The sequence below is a fragment of the Sturnira hondurensis genome, unplaced genomic scaffold, assembly GCF_014824575.4.
Source record: "Sturnira hondurensis isolate 20B ecotype Veracruz unplaced genomic scaffold, ASM1482457v3 Scaffold0000780, whole genome shotgun sequence".
In the NCBI taxonomy this organism is placed as follows: domain Eukaryota; kingdom Metazoa; phylum Chordata; class Mammalia; order Chiroptera; family Phyllostomidae; genus Sturnira; species Sturnira hondurensis.
Genome location: NW_028073411.1, coordinates 19,116,807 through 19,139,999, shown reverse-complemented (window position 1 = coordinate 19,139,999; position 23,193 = coordinate 19,116,807). Strand labels below are relative to the sequence as shown.

The 23,193-nt window shown below is 56.2% G+C and overlaps 1 protein-coding gene across 2 annotated transcripts; it reads left to right on the top strand.

Moving 5' to 3' along the window:
- The first annotated feature begins 507 nt into the window (after positions 1-507).
- PIGG (phosphatidylinositol glycan anchor biosynthesis class G (EMM blood group)) lies at positions 508-21,625 on the top strand. Of its 2 annotated transcripts, XM_037047544.1 has the most exons (13): positions 508-782; positions 1,553-1,758; positions 5,602-5,811; positions 7,026-7,214; positions 7,954-8,095; positions 9,661-9,873; positions 9,967-10,184; positions 10,390-10,671; positions 11,818-12,257; positions 13,627-13,821; positions 16,448-16,757; positions 19,821-19,984; positions 21,329-21,625. In XM_037047544.1, exons 1-13 carry the CDS (start codon positions 629-631, stop codon positions 21,540-21,542), a joined length of 2,937 nt encoding a protein of 978 aa, XP_036903439.1. In that variant the 5' UTR covers positions 508-628; the 3' UTR covers positions 21,543-21,625. The 2 variants fall into 2 exon arrangements, with proteins under 2 accessions (XP_036903439.1, XP_036903447.1); XM_037047552.1 differs by lacking the exons at positions 508-782; positions 1,553-1,758; positions 5,602-5,811; positions 7,026-7,214; positions 7,954-8,095 and adding an exon at positions 8,416-8,700.
- Positions 21,626-23,193: the final 1,568 nt, after the last annotated feature.

Here is a 23,193-nt window from a genome sequence, read left to right as displayed (position 1 = left end):
AGAGAATATGAATGAATGAATGAATGAATGAATGAATGAATGAATGAATATCTTCGTGGAAGACCACACATCCGATGACCCTGTCTTGACATCTGGGTTAGGGGCCCACGCTTAGAAACTCTCTCTGAGGCTCAGTGGTGGCGGCAGGGCGTGTTCAAGGGAAACGCTGGGCAGCTTCACGGAGTGGGGTGGATCAGCGATGGCTGACGGTGTTTAGGTGTCAGCGCCTACACAAAACTCTGAAGCCATTTACACTTCAACAGCGATTTCGTTTTGAAGGAACATCACCTGGTTCTAAGTGGGCTGGAAGTCAGTGAAAGACCTAGAAAACGGGGGGAAAGTCCTTTCGCTCTTAGAGTCTACGGAATTTCTGTGTGGAACCTTACTTTCGGAGATTCACGGGTGGGCGGAGCCAATGTGGGGATCGGGCTGGCGCCGGAAGTACGTCAGGCCGCAGAACACAGGGCCGGTCCGTTTAGTGCGTACTTCCGGCGCGCCGGTGCGTGATCGCCGGGCGCCCGGCAGCGGTTGTCGGCTCGAAGGATATTCCCTATAGCCCGAAGCAGCTGCTGTTGGGCTGCTTGGCCTGAGCTCCTGGACCCGGGTCCTCGACCAGCGCGCGTGCGCGATGAGGCTGGGCTCCGGCACCTTCGCCGCAGGCTGCGTAGTGATCGAGGTGCTCGGGGTCACGCTTTTCCTTCGCGGATTCTTCCCGGCCCCTGTGCGTTCCTCTTCCGGGACGGAGCAGCACGCGGAGCTCCCCGCGCCCGAGCCCTTGGCAGGTACGGATCCCTTCCCGGCGTCCCGCTCCCTGGGTCCCTACTCTCGGGTTCTTTCCGGAATCCGCTTCCATCCTGGTCCCTAGCCCAGGACTCTTTTTCCCTACGACTTGGCAACCTCTACTATCAGCCTCACTTCAACTCTCCTTCTTGGTCCCCGAAAAGTAAGCTTCCCGCGGCCGGGTCGGGCCCCCGCGTCACCCCGGCTCTCCTGCCTGGACGCCCGCATCCCTGTTCTGAGCCAACTCTTAGCCACTCTCTTCCCGGCAACTTTTTTGCTCAATAAGTCACAACAGATAAAGATTCCTGCTTTCTTTTTTTTTAGACGTTTCTCCAAGACCTTTTAACCAGCTAGCAGGGAAGACCGCCCCTCATGGACGGACCCCTTCCTGGTTCTCACGTATAGCAGTACATGCTACGTAGAGAGGAGTTCCTGTTTTGGACAACAGGAGCCCCTGACTAAGTTCACGCAGTTTGTAAATGTTTGCCCTTCCATTCAGTGAAGGACTTTAATTCTAGGTCAAGCTTCCTAGATGCCTCAGGCCCTCAGTAAGAGACTCCCCTGTCCTATAATCCTCACCATGCCAAGGGCAACTGATTGCTTCACACCTGGGCTCTCTGGGCTTACTCGGGATGCCCCCCTTGCCTGCACTGTGTGCGTTTTTCTGGGGTTGGAAGATGTGACAAGATATGTGCCAGAGAAGTAGGCAGAAACTGCATTATAGGTGATTGAATGCTAAATGAAGTTTAAAGTTCAGTTTCCTTTTTTCTAGGAGCCACTTCCAATTGGACCAACCGCCCACCTCCTCTTTTCAGTAAAGTTGTCATTATGCTGATAGACGGCCTGAGGGACGATTTTGTGTTTGGGGCAAAGGGGGTGAAATTCATGCCCTATACAACTTACCTCGTGGAAAAGGGAGCATCTCACAGTTTTGTGGCTGAAGCAAAGCCACCTACAGTGACTATGCCTCGAATCAAGGTAAACAGTTTGACTTAATGTTTTATAAATCATGGTTTGGCTGTTGAAGAGATATAGAGGGGCTGTCTGTAGTCTTACTTGTCCAGGTTTTGACTGTGATGTCCACCTGGCTGGGCAGGAGAGTGCGGGCAAAGCCGGACAGACAAGCTGGATCTGAGACCCACGATGTGCACCCCTTTGTAGGCAGCCAGGACCCATGCTTACCATGAAGCACGAAGGATTTAGCGCCCAGTTGTCCAGGCCAGCCTGCTCTCAGAGGTGCCATCCCCCTTGCTAACCTGCTCTTTTCTGTCATTGACATTAGGTCAGGTACAACCCTGGAAAGCCTTCAGAGCTACCTAGTTCAGTCTCTTGACTTTGCAGGTGAGGAAGGAAACTCGAGTCTTGTCCAGCTGGGAAGCGTTCACAGTGACCAGTCCAGCATGAGGGTGCTGGAGCAGGTCTCACTGTCCCTGCTCTGTAAAACACCTTTGGGTGTTCAGCCTAGCAAGCATGGCTTTGAAGTGCACAGTGCTTTACCCAAGAACTGTGGGCAAAGAAGAGACTAAAGCTTTATTGATTGGTTTAAGAACTATTTATTGAACAAATAGAGACCATTTTCCAGACAAGGAAACAGGCTTGAAGTGCCAGAATTGAAGTGCCACTGGAATCAGGAACTGCAGCCTAAGACTCCGGAACCAGAGTCTCTGTTGGTCACGCTGTAGCACACGGCAGAATAGGGGCCCAAAGCACGTCCTTTTCCCAGTTATCTCTGAAGAGTTCTCCTTCTCCAAGGCAAGAAGCTACTATTCCCAAGGCCACAGCCACCACAGGAGATGACAGACTTGAGCTCTCACACTTCATGTCCCCCAGCCGCAACTCAGTGACTACCTGCATGTGTCCTTGGGTGAAGGGACTGCCACACTGTCCCTGCCTTCCTTAAGGTGCCAGTGGAAGCCCAAGTTACTGTGAGATGGAGGGGAGCACTTTGTAAAAGCCCAAGAAGAATGATGGACAGATTTGACTACATGAAAACAGGGCACATTATAAACAGTCAGCTGAGAAACAATAATCTGGAAAAGTTATTTACAGTTGACATAAAAAACAAGATGCTAAGCCCATGACACACAAAGAGGATCCAATCAGGCACAGCAGTCCAGTGGCAGCTGGACAAAGGACATGAAGAAATCAACAAGGGAGGAAATCAAAATGGCCAGTGAACGTGGGAAAAGATTCTTAACTTTCTTACGAGTGATTGTAGCAAGGCAAATGAGAACCATCCATGAGGGCAGACTTTGTCTATCACCTTGTAAATATTTCAAGATTGATGGTAACCTCCTCTTCACAAGAAATGAGGTGAACAGGTGCCTTAACACTGTGGACATCACTGGGCTCAGCCGCCACCCTCGTCTGGTCCAGGGTGCCCCCCGTGGCCTCTGCACCCGGGCTCAGGGCTATGCTCCCGTCTCGTTCTCTTTCCCTCCATCCGAACTGTTCTCCCTCCTTGGTGATCACACAGCTCCCCGGCCCTGTGTGCTAGGCACTCTTCCTCAGCCTTCGCAGTGTACTCGTGTTCGCTCCCTCGACAGCCCTTCTGTCTTTGGGTCTCAGCTCAGACGGCTCTGTCGGGGGAAGGCTTTCAGAATAAATGCCCATTTAAAATGGTCTTGGTTACATATGTTAAATGTATTGTACACTTAAGTATTAAGTATACATATAACAGCTGATAATTGGTAAGCAAAAGCAAGTTGCAGAATTATTTACGTCGTTTTTTGCCATTTTGGTGTATAAATCTATCTTTGTATAGTTGTGATTGTACACATGCAAAAAAAAGTATGAAAAGGGACTCACCAAAAGTAACTGGTTCTGTTTAGTGAGCAGAATTTGGGGGTAAGAGAAAAGGTCACTTTTTAAAGAAAAAACTTCATTGAGATAGAATTTTTATGCCATCTGGCATATGCACTTGTGTGTGTGTGCTGAGGTAAAATTCAATGTGCACATTCGTGTCTTCCACCTCCACTTGTGATCCCCACCCAGGGGTGGTGGGTGTTCTTGTCATTTTGTTTGTGGATGTTACTCGCCTGAACTGCGTCTAGAGAGTGTCTCCCCAAGTGTGCAGTAGCTGGTGTCTGTGCTGGGTCACTTCCTAATCCTTGTTTTTATTTTCAGGCTAGTTTCTCTAAGGGCCCCCAGGTCAGCATAGGCCCACGATTGGTGAAAGAGTGTGTGTAAATACCCTACGCCATGAAGCTCCCCCGTCTGTGGGGTCACATGTGGGACGGGCCACATACTCCTGGCCTGGGCATTTCTACATCTTCCCCAACTCTCACCCTCTCTTTGAACAGGGACCCTGTTCAGCCAGAAGGAACCGGTAACTAGGCCCTCCCCAGTGTCTCCTGAGTGGACACGCAGCCTATGGATCCAGGGATATGTGGGGGCTTATACCTGTTTCTCTCCCAAAATGCCCTGTTCGGTTTTGGGCTGATCTCTTACCACAACCAGTGTGGAGCCTTAGGCAGCTGTGAATTCCTGTTGATTTCACACCCCTGGCGTGGTGCAGTTCCACAAAGCTACCTCCCAATTCGGCACCCCCCCCCCCGCCCCCATCCTTGGCTGCTGCGGCTCAGCACTGGGGCTGGGGAAACACCGCAGGGGCCCCGTGTGCTCACGGAACTTCAGCGCTGTGTCTCGAGGAAGCTCTTCTNATACCTGTTTCTCTCCCAAAATGCCCTGTTCGGTTTTGGGCTGATCTCTTACCACAACCAGTGTGGAGCCTTAGGCAGCTGTGAATTCCTGTTGATTTCGGCACCACCCCCCCCCGCCCCCATCCTTGGCTGCTGCGGCTCAGCACTGGGGCTGGGGAAACACCGCAGGGGCCCCGTGTGCTCACGGAACTTCAGCGCTGTGTCTCGAGGAAGCTCTTCTCGATTGGTTGTTGATTTTCTATCCTTGTGAGTTTTCAAAGTCCAGAAATGGTTGTTTTTGACCGTTTAACCCAATTTTATTGTTGCTCTTGGTGGAGAAGATTTGTTGAGCTTCTTGTTTGCCTTCCAGGCATTCAGTAAATTCATCTTTGCACTTGCTGTTAAAGAAGTCTTGGCAGAATTTTAATGTCTTTGGCATGATCCAGGTCCCTGTGTGTTTTCATTGCATGGGTCCCTGGACACTAGCATTGTGGGTCGTTGGAAAGTCCAGAGCGTGGGGACTTTGACCCATCCCGTGGCCTCTCAGATCGTGTGCTGAATGAGGGAGGCCTCTGCCTTATACCTCAAGCAGTGAGATGTGAGGAGTGTCACACCCACCCTCTCCTCCCAGAAACTATGGTGCCACATCAGACTTTGGGGGTTTGGGGGGCACCTGCACCGTTGGGCCAGTTTACTCTGAGAATCCCTGCAAATTCTCATTCTGAGACCCCTGTCCTCTTACGTGTGCGAGGAGCTGCTCCTTCACCTGGAGTGGACGTTAGAATCTCTGGTTTTTCTGTCAATACATGGAGTTTCCAGATTTGAAGCTGATGGTGGGTTAGAACATAGAGGTTTATGTTCTCAGCAGGTACTACACTTGGCCACTTGCTTTGATTTCTAGAGTCCATAGCTTGTCCTCTGGCCACCACAGTCAGGCAGCTTCCCACGTCCTCCTCCTGTAGCCTCTCCTTAGCTGAGCTGTGGTCAGGTGCTCACGGCGGAGCTTTCTGGTTTGCCTGGAGCCCACAGGTAGCTTCCCCCTGTTCTAACGCCGACCCAGCCTCTGGGACAGGGCAGCCTCGTTCTGTGCCTGCATCTGTTGTCTGCACCATGGTCTGCGGCACTTCTTCCCGTCTGTACTCTGGGCCCCAGAGTCTAATTGGGTGTGTCCCCTCCGCAGGCCCTGATGACAGGGAGCCTCCCCGGCTTCATCGACGTGGTCAGGAACCTCAACTCCCCCGCACTGCTGGAAGACAATGTGATCACGCAGGCCTGGGCCTCGGGGAGGAGGATCATCTTCTATGGCGATGAGATGTGGGTGAAATTATTCCCACGGCATTTTGTGGAGTATGATGGAACCACCTCGTTTTTTGTGTCAGATTACACCGAGGTCAGTGTCTGCAGTAAGAATGTAAGTCACCGTAGATAGAGCGGGAGCGTTTGGCCATCTGGCGTCACGGTGCTGGGAGTGGCATGGAGATGGTGCCAGTGTGGTTCATGCACACACAGTCACAACTGGGGGCAGAGACCCCGATGCCAGGGTGAGGGTAGTTCTCAGGAGCCCACAGGCTAGAACAGCTGAGCACCGGTGGACACGTATGTAGGATCCGGAGGGGCTTCCCGGCAAGGAGATATTTGAGCTGGGTCTTACAGGTGAGTGTGGACTTCTGAGGAGGATGGCAGGTTCCCGCACCTGTCCAAGGCACAGCCTGAGGGCTGCCTGGGACCCCCAGTTCTTCTGTGAGTGGGGTGGCATGCGACATGGGGAGGGCCAAGGGTCGGCCTGGTCCTGAGGGGCATCCACCTGATGCTGGGCTTAGAGCCCTGGTTGGAAAGTGGAGCCTGAGTGTACAGGGGAAACCCACAGGGCAGTGACACCCACGTGTCTGAACTTGGCATGGGGATGGAGAGTCTTGTGTAGTCACACCTGTCCTTTTGCTGGGCCTGGTGAGGCACCTGCAGGCCTGCTCACACCGATGCCCTTGGCTGTCGTGATCTGTGCAAGTGCCACAGTACGGACCAGCTGTGACTGGGTCTCCCCATCCTGGGTCCGGTCACTCGGACTCCTTTTCGTTGTCGAAGGCTTTTCTGTGGGAGGGAGAGGGGTCCAGTCCGAGGGGGCTGATGCCTCTTTTGGGGCCAGTCGATGGCTCACCGTGGAGTGCCGCATCTCTTCCTCCCAGAACAGCTTTCTGGCAGGATGCCCACACGGGCCCTCCACTTGCCCCTGTGGTTGCTTGGGCTCTGGCTCCACTCTTGTCTTCACTCTGCCCTGCACCCGCCATCACCTTGCGACTGAGCACCTGTGTGACTTGGTCATTCCCTCAGGCCTGAGCAGCGGTCCCACAGAATCTCTCAGAACACACCTTGCTCATTCACATGACCTGCACAGTGTGTCCTGTCTATAACCTAGAGACAGAACAGCAGTGTTAGTGAAACCTTAATCTCGTGCTGATGTTTGTTTAATTCTTACGGAAGTTCTTATCTTTTCTCAGTGTTTTCAAACTGCCACAAGTCCTGTCACCTAAAATGAACTCTGTGTTTCTTGGGGAATGCAGTGGAAGGGAGACTAGGGGCTCATCCTGTGCATGTCGTCCCTTTAAGGTGGATGACAATGTCACAAGGCATCTGGATACAGTCCTGAAGAGGGGGGACTGGGATATGCTGATCCTTCACTACTTGGGGCTGGACCACATCGGCCACGTTTCCGGGCCCCACAGCCCACTGATAGGGCGCAAGCTTGGCGAGATGGACAGCATCCTGAGGAGGATCCACACCTCGCTGCTCTCACAGGTGAGCTGAGCTGCAGTGCGTCGTGGGGCTCGGACGTCCGAGTGCCCGTATCCCCTGGAAGGACTGAAGTGGGGACATGACCATGGTGGCTGCCCTGTGGGGTCACCGGCACTGACTCCATCTCTGCCATCTTCGTTTATCCAGCTCCTTTGCCAAGCGCATCCTGTATCCCTGCCTGCCTGGGTCTCTGTGGAACTTACGCTGCAGCCGGGGGGCAAACAGGCTGCCCAGTAACTGAGTGCAGCGGTGTTCTGGAAGGTGCCACAGGAGAGCCAGGCCAGGGGGTAGGGGTGGCCCCGAGAGGTGGTGGTTTTCAACACTGCAGTCAGAACAGACACGTGGGATGTGAGTGGAGGCTGGAGGGGGATGAGGGCAGACAGGCTTTCCCCAGGCCAAAAGCCAGGGCGAGGCTGGGCCTGCGGGGGCAGAGGTGGTTGGTTGGAGCTGCCGTGCCCACGTGCTCAGCTTGGGAGGGGCAAAGAAGTCCAGACCCAGACCCTGGGCCCCGAGAGGCCCTCATCCGAGCCTCCTGTGCTGTGTGACCCTCATGTGATTTGTTTGTTTCATGTATGATATGTGACTGTGACCCTTTGATCTGACTATAAGCTCATAGGTAAAAAGGAAAAACAGCTAATTTAGAAAGGGCAACTTCATAAAGCTAAAATCTAAAATTGATGTCTGAACAAGATTTCATGTTCTCAGCATGCATACAATTGAACTGTTTTCCTTGGCTTTCTAGGAGAGAGAGAGGCCTTTGCCCAGTTTGCTGGTCCTTTGTGGCGACCATGGCATGGCTGAGCGTGGGGGCCATGGGGCCTCTTCTGTGGAGGAAGTGAACACTGCTCTGCTCCTGATCAGCTCTGCCTTTGAAAGGAAGCCCGGTGAGAAATTAGGGACGACTGACATGTTGGAACTGTGTTTCATTTCTGCTCTGTATAGTCTGGTTTTAACTTTAAAAACTGTATTTGGAAGCCGAGTTTCAAATATCAAGCTGAGTAATGGGAGAATGAACACCAGTGGGGCGGGGGGGCAGTCAGTGTTGAAAGGGGAGGTATCTTGCCCTGATTCTTACAACACAAACACCCTTGGTGGGAATTGCATTGTGTGCATGTCAGTGTCCAGGTCTCCGGAACTGGCAGCTTAGAGACACCCATGCCACCTGTGTGAACTGAAACAGACACAGACACGTCAGCCCTGTGAGCAGTGTCCATTGCTGGAACTGCATGTCAAACAGCCACGTCAACAAGAGGCACAGGACCCATCCCAGCAGGGTTCACGGAGGACCCATCTGTCATCACTGTCACACCCAGCTCTGCACAGCGCACACACCGGCCCTCCGGCCCTCCGGCCCTCCCCTTCCACAGGAGCCTGCTTTCGCCTCCTTGCTTCTCTCACTCGCTGGCAGCTCGCCGTTATTTCCATAGACCCTGTGGTGGCTTCTCCTGGATCCTCGGCAGCGCCCAGCACTGCAGGAGCCTGCCTTCCAGTGAGCGGACACAGCACCCACCAAAAAGCACTGGCCTCTCTCCCCACTCTCCCCTACTCCAGGCACAGCAGGGTCCATGTTGCCACCAGGCGGAGTAAGAGCCCCAGGCCCAAACCTGCCTTCTCTCCCAGCCACTTGTTCACCAGTGCAGGTCACTAAGCTCGTGCCGTGGACCAACCCGTTTGGAAGGAGAACAGGCAGCTGAGCTGGTGGGTGGTGCTGTCAAGGGTTGTGACTGTTGTCTCCTGAAGTGTGCATCTCACAGTCCCCTCCTGCCTGGAGGCCTGACCTCGTCCCCATGGCCAGGAGGGCCCCGGTGGCTTCTCGATGCCTGACAATGCCAGCAGTGGCTCCGGTGTTGTGTTTTACTTTGTGCGTTTGCTCCAAGAACAGCCGTCTCGTGGAACGCTCCCCGCAAGAGCCAGGCCCCCTCCCCTTCCAGTTCATGCGGAGACGGGCAGCATCGTCAGTGCCGTTCTGACATCTCATTACCTTGTCAGTGGCCACGCACCACCTCCTGCCAGCCTGGGGTGCCCACCCCCACCTGGCTGTCTTTCTGCCTCTATCAGATTGAACTCCTCCAGAGCATCCTGGACGAGAAGTCCAGGCACATGTGGTCAAGGGTTTGTTGACTTTGCTGAAGGGGCCATTTACTAGGCGGCCATCTGCTGGGCCGCCTGCTCGCCCTGTGCCATGCCACGCTGAGGAGCCCCCCAGGCATTGCACGTGTGCTGGAGCCCCCCAGGCATTGCATGCGGGGCTAGGGAAGGCAGCGCGCCCCTCCCAGTGGGCGTTCAGTCCGTTTACTGACATCAGACAGCCAGTGCTTTCCACGTGAACCCATGGGGAAGGGTTCAGAAAGATGGGCGCCGTGACTGACGTTTGTTGCAGAGGTCACACTGGAGGGAATGACTGCCATCCCGTGTGACGAACCTGTCACCCACACGGCTTCTTCCCCAGGTGACGTCAGGCAGCCACAGCACGTCCAGCAGACAGATGTGGCCGCAACCCTCTCAGTCGGGCTTGGGCTGCCGATCCCAAGGCACAGCGTGGGCCGCCTCCTGCTCCCGGTCCTGGCGGGGAGAGCCATGCGGCAGCAGCTGCGGCTCCTGCACCTGAACGCGGTGCAGCTCGGCCGGCTGCTGCGGGAGAACGTGCCTTCCTACCAGAGAGGTGAGTTAGGCCCTGTCCCCCGCGCCCAGAGGGTCGACCTTGACCTGCCCGCACGGGTTGAGCCCTGTCTGTGTGACCCTCCTCCTCCTGCAGAGCCTGGGTTCGAGCAGTTTCAAATGTCAGAAAGGCTGCACGCCAACTGGGTTCGCCTGTACCTGGAGGACAGCCACTCCGAAGTCCTCCTCAGCCTGGGACACAAGGTCCGCAGGCAGTACTCGGATGCCCTGAGGACCCTGAGCCTGTCCCTGAGCACACAGGGCGCCCACTACGACGTCTACTCCATGGTGGTGGGGGCTGTCATGGTGCTGGAGGTACGTGCTTGTGTGGCGTCGTGGCTTGGCCGTGGGGCTGACACGGTGACCCAGCCAGGATGCTCTGGTTTAAAGAGTGTGTAACATGGGTGTAGGAGCTTTGCTGTGCATCCCTGCGTGGCCCTGAGCACACCGAGGCAGGTGTCCGTCCAGGCGGCGCCCACAAGCCCCACAGTCATGAACATGCCCTGCTGTCCTGTTCCAGGTCCTTGTCCTGCTCCTGCTCAGCGTCCCCCAGGCTCTGGGTGCCGCAGCCGAGCTGGACGTGCCCCTATCATCGCCTGTGTTCTGTCTGCTCTTCTATTTGACCCTCCTGCTGCTCTGGGCCGTGCACGTCATCGTCTGCACCTCAGCCGAGAGCTCCTGCTACTTCTGCAGCCTCGCGTGGCCAGCCGTGGCGGCAGTGCTAGCCCTCGTCTCTGCCCTGCTCTGCGCGGTCCTGTCTGCCCTGACCAGGACGCTTGTGGGTGGAGAGCTCCTGAGGAGGGTAAGACTGGCCCTGCAGATGCGACACCATCTTTCCGCGTGGGTCATTTTGGTTATTTTAGTCAGTTGCTCCCTGGCAGCACTGGCTGGTGAGGAAAGGCCCGTGAGGGCAGCCTGTCCCTGATCTCTGTGCGCGAGGTCCCAGGCCCCATCGTGGGTGGGGAAGTCAGCGCCTCCATACCTGTGACTATCACATTTCACGTGGGGGCTGCGCAGAGCTGCAGGCCACAGGTGGGTAGGCAGCTGGCTGACGGGGAAGCCCGCGCATCCACCTCGCTCCAACGAGGATGGGGGTCTGGCTAAGGGAGGTAGGAAGAAGCTCAGCCCCGTGTGAGTCTTGCCCTCCCCAGACCCCTTCCTGCCTCGTGCGGCACAGCTTCCTTTTCCAGGTGGGCGCTTTCTGCCGGGCACTCAGAGCCCCGGGCTTCTCGCCCTTTGCCCTTCGCCAGCTGTTGGCAGGGTCGTGAGGAAGGCGTGGGCAGGTGGATGGTCCCAGCGCCCAGGGGACCCAGCACAGAGCCACCGCCCTTCCCAACCTGCGTCTGAGGGACCCAAGTGGTGCCGTGAGAGCAGGCTTCCCCTGCGTCTGAGCAGGCTCGCGGTGTCCGTCTGCCGTCTCCCAGCCGGGCACACATGGAACCGGCGTGAGGAGCAACCTGGTGATGGTCACTGAGTGCTCCTCTTCCTTTCAGATGATGCATTTAAGGGATGGTGCTGTGATGCCACCTTTGTCATTTCAATAGAATTGGCCATTTCGGTGGAAACTTTCTGGGTTTCTGGAAAATTCATGGAGACCTCGGGGGTCTGGCTTAGTGGGAACTGTCTGGTAGCGGGATCTGGCTGTGGCCCTCTGACGGCTTGGGAGGTTGAGCTCTCTGCAGCCCGGCACCGCCGAATGGTTCGGGTCTAAACATACACCATCTCGCTGCCACTTGGCCTTGAACGGGCAGTCCAGGGTGAGGACAGCGTGTGTCCCCCGCATGTGCCGAGGGGAACAGGCCATCCGAGCGAAGTTGAGGGGGGCACGAGGAACACGTGGCAGGTGCCCCCGTGGGCTATGTTCTGTGATCAACAATTTTCAGCTGTGGCACAGGATTTGTGTGACATTTAGGGTTTCCCCTCATGGAGTGCTTCTTCCTCTTTACAGAATCCAGCTCGCTCTGGCTCCAGGCGGTCAGAGTTAGGTCTCCTCCTCTTGCTGGGGACACTGGGCCATGCCGCGAGTCTGGGCTCAAGCAGCTTCGTCGAGGAGGAGCACCAGACCTGGTACTTCCTCATCAACACCCTGTGTCTGGCCCTGGGTCACGACATCTGCAGACACTGCTTCCCGGGGGACAGCGGTGATGGGGCAGGAGGGGTCACTGGTGCAGCCCCGACTCAGCCAGATAAGAGTGCTCGCCATGACGTGTTGGACCTGGACCAAAGACACAAGGGCCCCTCCTCCTTGGACATGCCCCATGGCCGTGAGAAGTGGATGGTGCTGGCAAGCCCGTGGCTGGTGCTCAGCTGCTGCCGGCTGCTTCGGTCCCTGAACCACACGGGGGTGCAGTGGGCCCACCGCCCCGACCTGGGGCACTGGCTCGCCAGGTGAGAGTGCAGGTCACTCACAGTCTCCTTCTGCAAAAGGTGGGCCTGTTCTTCATGTTCAGGACGCATGTGGTATCTGAGATCGCAAGACATGGGAAAATGCACCCCAGCCCCTAAACTGATGCTGAAGGGGGGACTTCTATGAGGCCTAATGTGTTTGGCTCTTACTGCTGAATCCTAGTGATCAGTGGTGTCTGAGAACACATGAGCTTTGAGTGATAATTGCGGCAAGGATGCCGTTCTGCCCCTTGCTGCCCTTCCCCGAGAACACTGCTGTCCTCACGTGGAGTGAGGGGCAGAGGGGAGCTGCGCTGTCCACCCAGCGTGGCCGTGCCAGGTGTCCAGAGCCCGAGCACAGCAGCCACTGGAGCAGCACCATGACACACTTGTTTTTCTGGAAAACTGTTGCCATGCAGGGCAATTTGCCGATGACCACCACAGAGACACCCCTGTGGGTGCAGGGGCACCTCCCCCAGCGGTGCCCACAGCCCAGTTCAGGTGTTCCTCCACGCACTGGGCCTAGCTCCCCTGTCATCACAAGTTGTTCATGCCAGTTTGCAGAGGCAGCAACATGACCCCATCCTGCCCTCCCAACAGGGCTCAAGGGGCAGCCCAATCTTTTTCTCTGTTGTCATACTGAACAACCCAGGGCAGAGCATAAAATGTCCAGTTCAATCCACCACGATGAATGTACACCCACATGACCACCCCTGAGAGCAAGGACCCAGCTGCAGCATGGTCCCAGGCCACCTGCTGTCCCCAGGACCTAGATTCTGACTGCAGCTACGTCTGTCCTCAGCATTTCCCCAGGTGTCTCACTCACATGTGCACATACCTGGGCAGAGCATTCACCTGGCCACTTCCAGCTACTGTGTGTCTGGCTCTCTGAGTAGTCAGCACTTACCGGGCAGCAGCGGGGCCAGCCCTGCCCCGTGAGCCTCTGACCCTCTCTGGAGCCCCCCGCCTGGGAAGAGGGTCACACCAGGAGGTGCATGTCCCCATGAGTGGGGTGCATCCTGAGAAGCACGTGGCTTGCTCTACACCTGTGTCGGGGAAAGTGTGCCACCCTGAAAAGGGGCGTAAGGCCTGGTGTTTATTGTGGGTCCCTGCCCCAGGCAGGGCCAGGCTGCTGGTGGGGACCTCAGTGCATAAAGCACATGAACAGTAGTTACCTTTCAGTAACTACTACCTTTCAGTAGTTACCTTGTGCAAGCCTTGGTCTGGATTGAAGTCACCGACGGTTTTCTTGTTTGCTCTTCTGAAGAGCCATCTAGTCTCAGTGAAGCTCTTAGAGAGCCACTGGGTATGGATCCATGACACCAGCGGTTACACCTGTCAGTAATTCCTGGCACTTTTCATTTCATTTCAGCTCCGATCACAAAGCCGAGCTCTCCGTGCTGGTGGCCCTGTGCCTCCTGGCGATCTTCGCGCTGGCTCACCAGCGGTGCTCCCCAGTGTCCAGGGTGGCCATGGCCCTCGGCCTGCTGGGTGTCTACTGCTACCGGGCAGCCACTGGCCACCTGCTGCTGCTGCCATGGCAACGAGACAGCAAAGGCATCTCCAAGTATGTGGACTGGCAGACCCAAGGGCTGGTGCCTAAGTCTGTCCCCTGTTTTGTGCACTGAACCAGACTGTGTTGCCTTTAGGGTGTCGCAGTCTGTGGTCCAGCAGTTGGTTCTGCCAGCAGGGAGTAGGGCTTGCCTCAGTGAAGGGCTCTGCTTCCCTTTGTGCTGGCTGGAGGGAGATGGAGACCTTGGGAGGAAGATATTTGAGGCTTTTTTTTTAACAAAGCAGTTTTTAAATATAAGGAATGTATACTCTGGTTCCTTTTCAGATCGTATAAATCTTTTGCCTTTTACTAAAACAAGGAGTCTAAAGCATTCAGATTTTTTTGGTCAGGAAGCTACAAGATGGTAGCATGTGGGTATTGCCTAGCAGTTGGCAAGTGCAGCACAGAGCTAAAATGTTCAGAGTGCCGGCCAGGCGGGAAGGCCCTCAGCCAGTCAGCAGGGCAGCTCCTCTGTGTTTAATGGAGACGGCGGGGAGGACGATGGCTGCAGGACTGTGTGAAACGTGCAGAGCCTTGAGTGTGTCCAGCCTCTGACCCAGGTGTCCTCTGCACAGCTCATCTCCAGAAGAGAAGCCGAGATGAGGTGGAGGTTGGGGCGCAGCTGTTCTGCTCTCTGAGGCAGCAGCCAGGGCACAGGGCGAAAGTGAGGCCAGTGGCAGCTGTGGTGGATGAGCCCCTGAGTTAGGGGGTCCTGGATTCTCACAGCCACTGTGTAGCTTGGCGAGTGGTGGGTCTTTGGAGAGCACGCAAAGGCAGGAAGCAGTAGCTTGGACTGTCGTGTGGCCCGAGCCCACTGTGCCTGGGAGCACACTGTCACGTTTGTGCGACACTGCACTGTCTCGGGTTGTGATGGTTTCCAGCACCCAGGCCATCTGGTGGCCGATCTCAGTTTTGCTGGGCTTTGTATCACTTTTCCACTCAGAGGGAGAAAAGCAAGTGTCATCTTCCCTCCAAGGTCAAGGTGAAGGCTGCGAGTTGGGCCAGGCTGTGTGGTGGCCGGGGGCCCAAGGGGCACCCCTGGAAATGACCCGCCTGCCGGGGTGGGGAGTCAAGGGCCAGGCTGGGTGCTGGGCTTCCACTGGAGATGGAAGCTGCCAGGGGCAGTGTGGCGGCTTTGGAGTCAGACTCGGCCTGGGAGTCCTGTTTCACATGTTTGTCTCAACCTCCAAGTGCAATACACAAATACATTCCTCACTTCCTCTCGTGTTGACGCACCTGCTTTCAGCATCACCCATGTCCACACCTGGATCCCTCCTCTCTCCTTCCTCGGATGTGGCAGCCACATGGGCCAGTGGCCCCTGCACTCAGTCTGTGCTGCTCGGTTCCCCTTCTTCTGTGGAACCCTGCTGCCCCAGTTCCAGGCCCCTCCGGTTCCAGACCTGTGGTTCTGCTTCGCTGACGGCCGCATCGCTTTTCAGACCCCAAGTGCTGCTCCCCGCTGAGGCGCACTCTTCTCCATGTGAATGCTTGGCCTGCGGTGCGAGAGGCCAGGCTGGGCAGTGCTCTCCCTCCACTCCCCACTGCGCCTGCCCTGGAGTCTCCAGACGCCGAGCCCAGCCCCCCCCCCCCGCCCCCGTACACTTCCTCTCCTCCTCTAACTCCTCCTCCTCGAACTCCATGGGCCTCTCGTGAGCTCCCGCCTGGGCTGTGGGTGCTGGGACCTCAGCTCCGCAGCAGAGGGGGCCCAAGGCCGCTTTGTGCTGGCACGCAGTGGGCAGTGCCTAGGTATTTAGATTAAACTCACCACGCTAAAAAGATAATTTTTAAAAAATGCATAAACCTTCCTAAGAAAACATAAAAATTCAGCTTTTCAGAACAGTTACATTGTTACGGTGATTATTTCATGATAAAGTTTTTACTTGGCATTACTTTCAGTGATCAGCTCTTTCAGTGTATGTAAAATATTTGGCCTTTGGACTCTACTTAAGCGTGTTTTGGGGATACAGGAGTTTCACAGCTGAAACGGCTCGGCTCAGTGCCACGAGTCGTGTTCCTCCGAACAGCGGTAAGGGACGTGCTCAGACTTGATCTCGCTGTGCCAGGCCCTGGGTGTGCAACCGCTGGCTTACTTCCCAGGACAGCTCTGTGGCTGCCCTTTCTCCTGGCGTGCGAGGAACTGAGCTCAGCGTCCCTCGTCTTCGCTGACTGATGGGCTGACTTGCCGCCTCGCCCCAGCTGCAGAGCTGGGTACTGCAGGGCCCAGACTCGCCTGCCTTACCCCAGGGTGCATGGTGGTTGGGGCCACTGGGTGTGTGCACAGAGTCGTGCAAGCAGTGACTTCCATCTGCTCAGTCGTGTATCTTAGTGTTTGTGAACTCACGGGAGCTCCTGGCAGAGCTCGGCTTCATCAAGTGAACGGTGACATGTGCTCAGGTCATGCTCGGGCAAGAGGAGGATGGTCTTCCCTGCGCCAGCTCCGTCACAGCAGGGCATGCCGCGAGGACCAGCGCCGGCCTCTGGGCAGGGGCCCTGGGCCAGGCACCCCTCCCACCACACCCCGGGTGGGTGGACAGCACTGTGGCTTGTGTGCTGCGCAGACACGTGGTCTTCGTGGGAGAGTGTGCATTTGGATTTGTCTGTGTGGTGCTAACACATCTACTCTGTTTCGGGTTTTTTTCAGGGGTATCGTTGAGGCTCGCTTTGTTTACGTGTTTGTCCTTGGTCTTCTGTTCACGGGCAGCAAAGACTTGCTTAAGTCCCGAGTCATTCCTGCAGACCACACACGCCAGCCTGCAGGCCTGTGGGACCTGCACGGGGGCCTCGTGTTGCTGGTGGCACTGTTGCTCCGGCCACACAACCTTCCCGTCCTGCTGTGCAGCCTCTTGGTCCAGGCTGTGATGACCAGGTTTGTCTGGAGGCCCCTGAGGCACAACGCCGCGGAGGTCACGGCCATGCATTATTGGTTTGGTCAGGCGTTCTTCTATTTCCAGGTAGGTTTTCCTGATTCCTGTGGGTAGGAGAGTGGTCTCCTAGTGGTCTAGGAGACTAGACTAGTCGTCTCCACCAGCTCTATGCCGCTTCCCTTCCATGTTCTTTGAGAAGGTCTCGGCACAAGTCAGGAGGCTACAGCATCTGTTTGTGAAAGAGCCGTCAGTGCGGAACGGCGGGTGACGCTTCAGTCCCAGGCGTGTGGTGTCAGATGCGTTGCAGCCAGTTCTTCCGACCGACACGCTCAGCAGACTGGCTGCTGAGACCACACAGGGCTGGGCGTGTCCCCACAGCACACAGAACGCTGTGCGTCCTCATCTTTCACGGCAGGGGCTTTGCTGTTGAGGCTCTGCTTGGGCATCCATCCCCTGGGTCCCTGGGGTTGTCACACCTCCTCTCCAGTGATGAGGGGCTCATGGAGGCCAGGCCAAGCTGCTCCAGGATATACTTCAGGGTGCACTTCACACCTGGAAGGGCACCTGGACAGGTGGACAGAGGGTCTACCTCCTGCCCCAGAGGGACCCGGCTCCATGCCAGCCGGGCGCTGCCCTCCACCTGGTGGCAGCCAGAAGCTCCTGCCCCCCAGATAGTGACTCCACAGCTTTGGCGTGCCAGTCGCGCCCTGTCCTGCCCAGGCTCCCGGTCGCACGGCTTTTCTGTCTGTTTCCTGAAGCCCAGAAGGGGTGGGGGGTGAAGTCCCAAGCAAGTGGCCTGATGAGGACCTCCTTCTGCCCCAGTCCATCTGTGCCCCCGTCCTCAAACCCGCTTCCCCTCTGCCTGCCACACTCTAGCTGCAGCTGCCTGGCTGGCCCACGCTTTTCTCTGTAGCTGGGCCAGCAGTTCATGGAGGGCATATTCCTGGCAGGGGCCACGGTGCCCCCCACCTTGGCCTCGTGGTCGGCACTGGTCTGAGAGTTGTGTCTGAGAGTCGCGGATCCTCGGGATGGTGCGGTAGTTGAGAACATGCAGTCACCTAGGTGCTGGGCGAGGAAGTCTGGACGCTCGGGTCCACAAAGCCTGACTTCACTGTCTCCAGGGGGCTGAGCCCCCAAATTTCAGAGGCCACAGCTTTTTACGTTTCAGGAGAAATCTAGAAGCTCACGAGCATCAAGGATGTGGGGAAGTGCAGTTTGCCCAGGACTCCGAGAGCGCCCACTGGGAATGGAGAAGGCAAAACCCCCGACTGTGTACATGGCATTGCGGGCACTGGGCAGGTCCTCCAGTTCCTTCCAGCCTGGCAGCTCCCATTGCCTTGGAACCAGGCACCCTTGTGTGTGGGTCCTCTAACGTTGAGGAGCCATATGCTAGGTGCTACTTCAGCATCACCGCAGAGGTTCCCAAACGGCCAGCATCGGCCTGTCTCCTCTCTACCTGGGCATTACATACAGGACTGTGCTTGGTGGCTGCCTCCAAACAGAGGTCCAGGAAGGACCCCCTTGCTCCAGACGCAAGGGGCTCAGCACGGAATGCTGTCACCGTGGGAGATCAACACGTCCACTCTTCCCCAGACTTCGAGGCGCTGTGCCAGACGCAGTGCCCTGCTCCGGGCACCTGCCAGCCAGCTCCCGCCCAGTCACAGCCTGCAGTGTGTCCTCGTGTTTGCGGGCAGGGACTCGGCAGCTGCTGACACTCCTGAGCCACGACACTGGTCTACAGCATGACCAGCCCTGAAGCCTTGGTGTCAGGAAGACTGGAGCGAGGACACGTCCTCATGTCTGTCTGCCTCTCCACAGCGTGTGGACTCACTCCTCAGGGGCGATGCTGCTGCATCTCGAGGCCCCTGGGGCAGCCACGGTCGTGTGTCCAGCGGCCTCTGGTGTCCCTGCCGTGCTCACCACTCCCGTGTTGGGGTCTGTCAGTGAGTGAAGTCCATATTGATCTGGTCTTCGTGCCGCAGGCCCCACGGCAGGGGCGACAGGGACAAGCAGCTGCCCCTCGGTCAGGCTTCCTGCTCTGTGGTTGCGGCTGACTTCCCGCCTCAGGCCTGTTGAGGGTGAAGTGGATTCGTGCCCCAAAGCCCCAGCAGGCGGTCCCTGCCCGAGCTGCACCCACAGTGTTATATCGACCTTGCATGGGACGCCCAGCTCCCACCCTCATCACACCCCCCACACACACCCAGGGACTCTGTTCTCCCCCTAGCAGCTCAGGGGTCTCAGTCTCCGGGGCATGGCAGGGGCCTGCTAATAGGCTTCAGGGGAGTCCAGGTGACCAGGGGCAAAATGGACTGAAGGGGAAGCTAAACCCAGGGTGACTCTAGAGGGTGGGGCCGAGATCAAATGGTGAGGACAGGGTGTTGGGAGCTCACCACTGTGACCCTGGGACTGCCTAGAGTGATGCGCAGCCCGAGGAGGGCAAGTAGGGTGGGTGACTGACTGAGCATGCAGCGCTGTGGACGCACAGTGGAGTCCTGTCCTGGGCTGCTGGTGACCTGCTCTGCGGAGGGGCCCTTGCTGGGCTGGTGTGTGGTCACATCTGGGAACAGCCCAAGTCTGACGAAGGGTCACCAGCATTGATAAAGACTGAAGGTGGGGGGAGGGGCTGAGTATTCAAAGACCCTTCCTGGATCCAGAAGCCCACCCATGCAGGGGCAGCCGGGTGGCAGTGGGCTCCTTGCTGGAGCTGGTGGTTCTCAACCAGGTCTTGGGCTTCACACTCTGCTGGACAGCAAGTAGTAGAGCCCTCCAGGCGGCCAGCCTGTGGTCCAACAGCAACATCCACCCATCCAACAAGTTCTCAGTGGGCAGTGCCACCTCCGCCTCCAGCAAGTGCCCTTGACCACACTACCTCCCAGGGTCACATGCAGCCCTTGGACATGATTGCAGGTGGGGGGGGTCTCTGGTAGGTGGACAGATCCCAGAACATTTGAGATTGGCCCCAAAACGGCTGGCTTTGTACGGTTCCTCACAGATCAGACCTTCCAGTCTCTGAGAGAGGCAGCAGGCAGAGGGACAGTGTGTCCAGGGCCAGTGGGACAGAGGGGCGGATGGGGGCCGGGGCTCCTGTTCGTCCCCATCACTGTGCCAAGGCCATGGGTAGCCATGTCAGCACGTCTCCTTGCCTTTCAGGGAAACTCAAACAACATTGCCACAGTGGACATCTCGGCGGGCTTCGTGGGCCTAAACACCTACGTGGAGGTCCCCGCCATGTTCCTGACGGCATTCGCGACATACGCAGGGCCCATGCTGTGGGCCAGCCACTTGGTGAACTTCCTGAGCTCCGATTCCCGCAGGTGCAGTTCCTCTGTGTCTCTCAGCGTGTGGCTGCCACGCACCCTCCCAAAGTGCAGATCGCCCCTTCCCAAGGTTACGGGAGTGGCGACCCTGGGCTGTGGCCTCAGGAGCCCCGTGCTCACCTGGGTGGGATCGGGCGCAGCCTCCAGCCGAGCAGACAAGCTCCACGGGCAGAAGGGGCTGAGGCCTGTCTGTCTGCTTCTCCCAGGTCTCCCTCGTGCCGTGACTGTAGGAGGGTGAGCTCCCCGGGCTCCCCTCTCTGATGGGTGAGATCTCTAGTGCAGACACCCAGCTCCCCGAAGGAGCTTGTAGTCCTGTGGGGCCGCAGCTGAGCCACAGAGCTGGGGCCGGGGGGCCGGGGTGGCGGGGGCGTGCAGACAGCAGGCATGCTGGCCTGGTGGGCGGGGGCAGGCCGGCTGGGCATGAGAGAGGAAGGGAGCAGAGTGCACTGAGGCCAAGGGTCTTGCCTTTGAGACTTTCACCTGTGGGGAGTTGATTCTCACAAGTGGTGTGAGAAGATGGTCTGGTCTGTGTTTCGCACGTAATCTGTCCAGTTTCCCCTGCACCATTTTTTGAGGAGACAGCATGCTCTTGCCCCCTCTGTCATGGGGTGGTCGGCTGCATGGGCAGGGGTTGCTTCCTGGGCTCTCCGTGTAGCCTTGGTCACGGTGTGCGAGCTTTGTGACACTTCGCTGGATCCAGTTCACTGATGCTCTGGTGGGGATTCCTGGGTCTGTGCCCACCAGGGATGTTGGACTGCAATTCTCTTTTTCAGTAGTGCTTGTGTCTGGTTTTGGAATTAGGATAATACTACCCTTGTAGAGTGAGCTTGGGAGCCTTCCATCTTGAGTTTTTGGAGCAGTTTGAGGAGGTGGTAGTTCTTTGAGTGCATAGTGACATTTGCCTGTGAAGCCATCCAGTCCAGAACTCTTATTGGGGGTTTTTTGGTTGCTGCTTTGAGTTCATTAGCAGTTATCAGTCCCTTCAGGTTTTCTTTCTTCTTGACTCTGTCTTGGAAGATTGTGTATTTCTAGGAATTAATCCATTTCTTCCAGATTGTTCAGTTTCTTGGCATATAGTCGTTCATAGTCCTGCGTGAGTTTGTCCTTGTTTATATTTTAGTATACATGTGACAATATAGTAGTACACGCATATCATTTTTAAATAGGTAACTATGCAAACTATGGGGATGCATTTTTTCAAAACTGCGTCAGGGACTGTGGCAGCGGGGGAGTAGCGGAGGTGCCTACGGAGGGCCACCCCCTCTTCGGGCCCCTTGCCAGACGGACCGGACACTCGCCTGGGCCACGTGTGGCCTCGCTCACAGCCCATTCCCTCCACAGTGGTCCAGCCCTGAGACACGCCTGCTTCTGCTACGCACTGCTCTGCTCTCTCCCGGCGTCTGCGTACATCCTTCTGGTGACGGCCCTGCGCTACCACTTGTTCATATGGAGTGTGTTTTCTCCAAAACTTCTCTACGAGGGCGTGCACCTGCTCCTCACCGCGGCTGTCTGCCTGTCCTTCACCGCCTCGGATCAGAGCCATGCCAAGTCTTAGACACTGGAAAAGAAGATAGTTTCAAAGTTTATTATTTATTCTGTGGATCTGTATCTAATCTAAATGCAAGATTATTCTAAAAAGGGAAGGTGTGGCTTCTACAGTGTCGAGGAATACCTTCAGTTTCTTGGACTACTGTGCTTGAATTCAGGTTTGGTAGCTTCCTTTCTCCTGTTGACAATCATTCCAGCCACTTCCGAACTTTTAACTCCTGGATAAGTGAGGATATGACCCAAAGTTGTATGTCTAAATGGGTGCCTCGAAAGGTCGCCAGGGTATGTGTGACCTTCAGAGCCCAGCAGCCCTGCGGGAGCAGGGTCCTGTCTGGCCCTGTACAACCCTGGTCTGGGGGCACATCTGTCGGTGTGAGTGGCTTTGAAACTAAAATTAGGACATTTCAAAGAAATTATATTTAAAAATAAAGTTATAACCCTGTTGTAAGTTAATATAACAAATTTTGAAGAAAAATAATTATTTTTAAAAACATATTTAGCAATAAGAGTGGCATTACTTTATATTTTTGCGACTCTTGTTCATGTCCGGCTTCACCGAGGACAGCTGGGTTCTGCCCCCACTTGGCTGCGATGCGCGTTTTTAGGGGAACTGGTCACACAGACCCGTCTGTGGGAAACAGAGGGTATTTTCATTCCTTTTTCTGGTCATTGTGGCTGTTATTTTTGATATTGCACTGAGACTGGACAAGTGAGAGTCTCTTTAAGGTCCGTTGGAGAAAAGTGACGAGTGTGGGAAAACTAGGCACGACCCGTGAGTCAGCCCTGCGTCACCACCTCGCCCACCGGGTCTTGTCAGGTCCTGCGCCCTGACTGCTGCGGGGAAAGCTGGGGTGTGGGTCAAGGGGCTCCACACTGTTCTGGCAACTTCATGTGGTTTTTAAACTCCTTGAAAATAAAGTTCCTGGAAATGGAGAAGCTCAGCTGTCCTGTGTGGTCTGAAAGTACCTCATGGGTGCGCTTGGCTGCACTGCCCCCCTTGACCTGCCCGGTTCCCTGAAGGGCACCCCCCTGTTGTGGTTCTACCACACGATCGCCATAACTATCCCAAATGCTGACACGGCTCGTTACTCAAAGCCAAAAATCACTAGTTACATCACCAGTAGAAATCTCTTTGAATACCGGAAGCACAGTGGTAGGTGCCAGTTTTCCAAGACTGTAACTTGGTGTGAAAACTGAAACTTGGCGGCCATCTCCCTTGGTTTTCATCTCCCTTGGCGGCCACTCATCCAAACAGCCAGGTTGCCCTTCTGCCCCATGAAGGGGGCGCTGCTCCCAGCACCCGAGTCCCTGGGGCACCTGCCCTTCTGTCCCTGCGTCTCCAGGGCACCTTTTCCTCACACAGCCTGGGACACAGCACCTTGAGCCACTGCTGTCTTTGCCTTTATAGCTTTCGACCGAGAGAGCAGTGCGATCTCAGATGAATGAGCAAGTGGAGCTCAGCCCTGCGTGGGCTCAGCGTCCCCTCCTCGTCACGGGCGCAGCTGAGGCTTCCTGCACTGGTCTCTGAACGTCCTCGCCCAGCCTTGGCACCCCAGGGTGTGCCCGGTCTTTTCAAGAAAAAATGACTTGGTATTGCTCGTAGTTTTTAAATTGCGAATTTAAAAACTCAAAGAGTAAAAAAACCACATTTCTTAAAG

Coding starts and splice junctions, on each gene's coding strand:
- PIGG (XM_037047544.1), top strand. CDS start 629: ATGAGGCTGGGCTCCGGCACCTTCGCCGCAGGCTGCGTAGTGATCGAG. Junction 9,874..9,966: donor CGTGCCTTCCTACCAGAGAG/GTGAGTTAGGCC, acceptor CTCCTCCTGCAG/AGCCTGGGTTCGAGCAGTTT. Junction 10,185..10,389: donor GGGCTGTCATGGTGCTGGAG/GTACGTGCTTGT, acceptor GTCCTGTTCCAG/GTCCTTGTCCTGCTCCTGCT.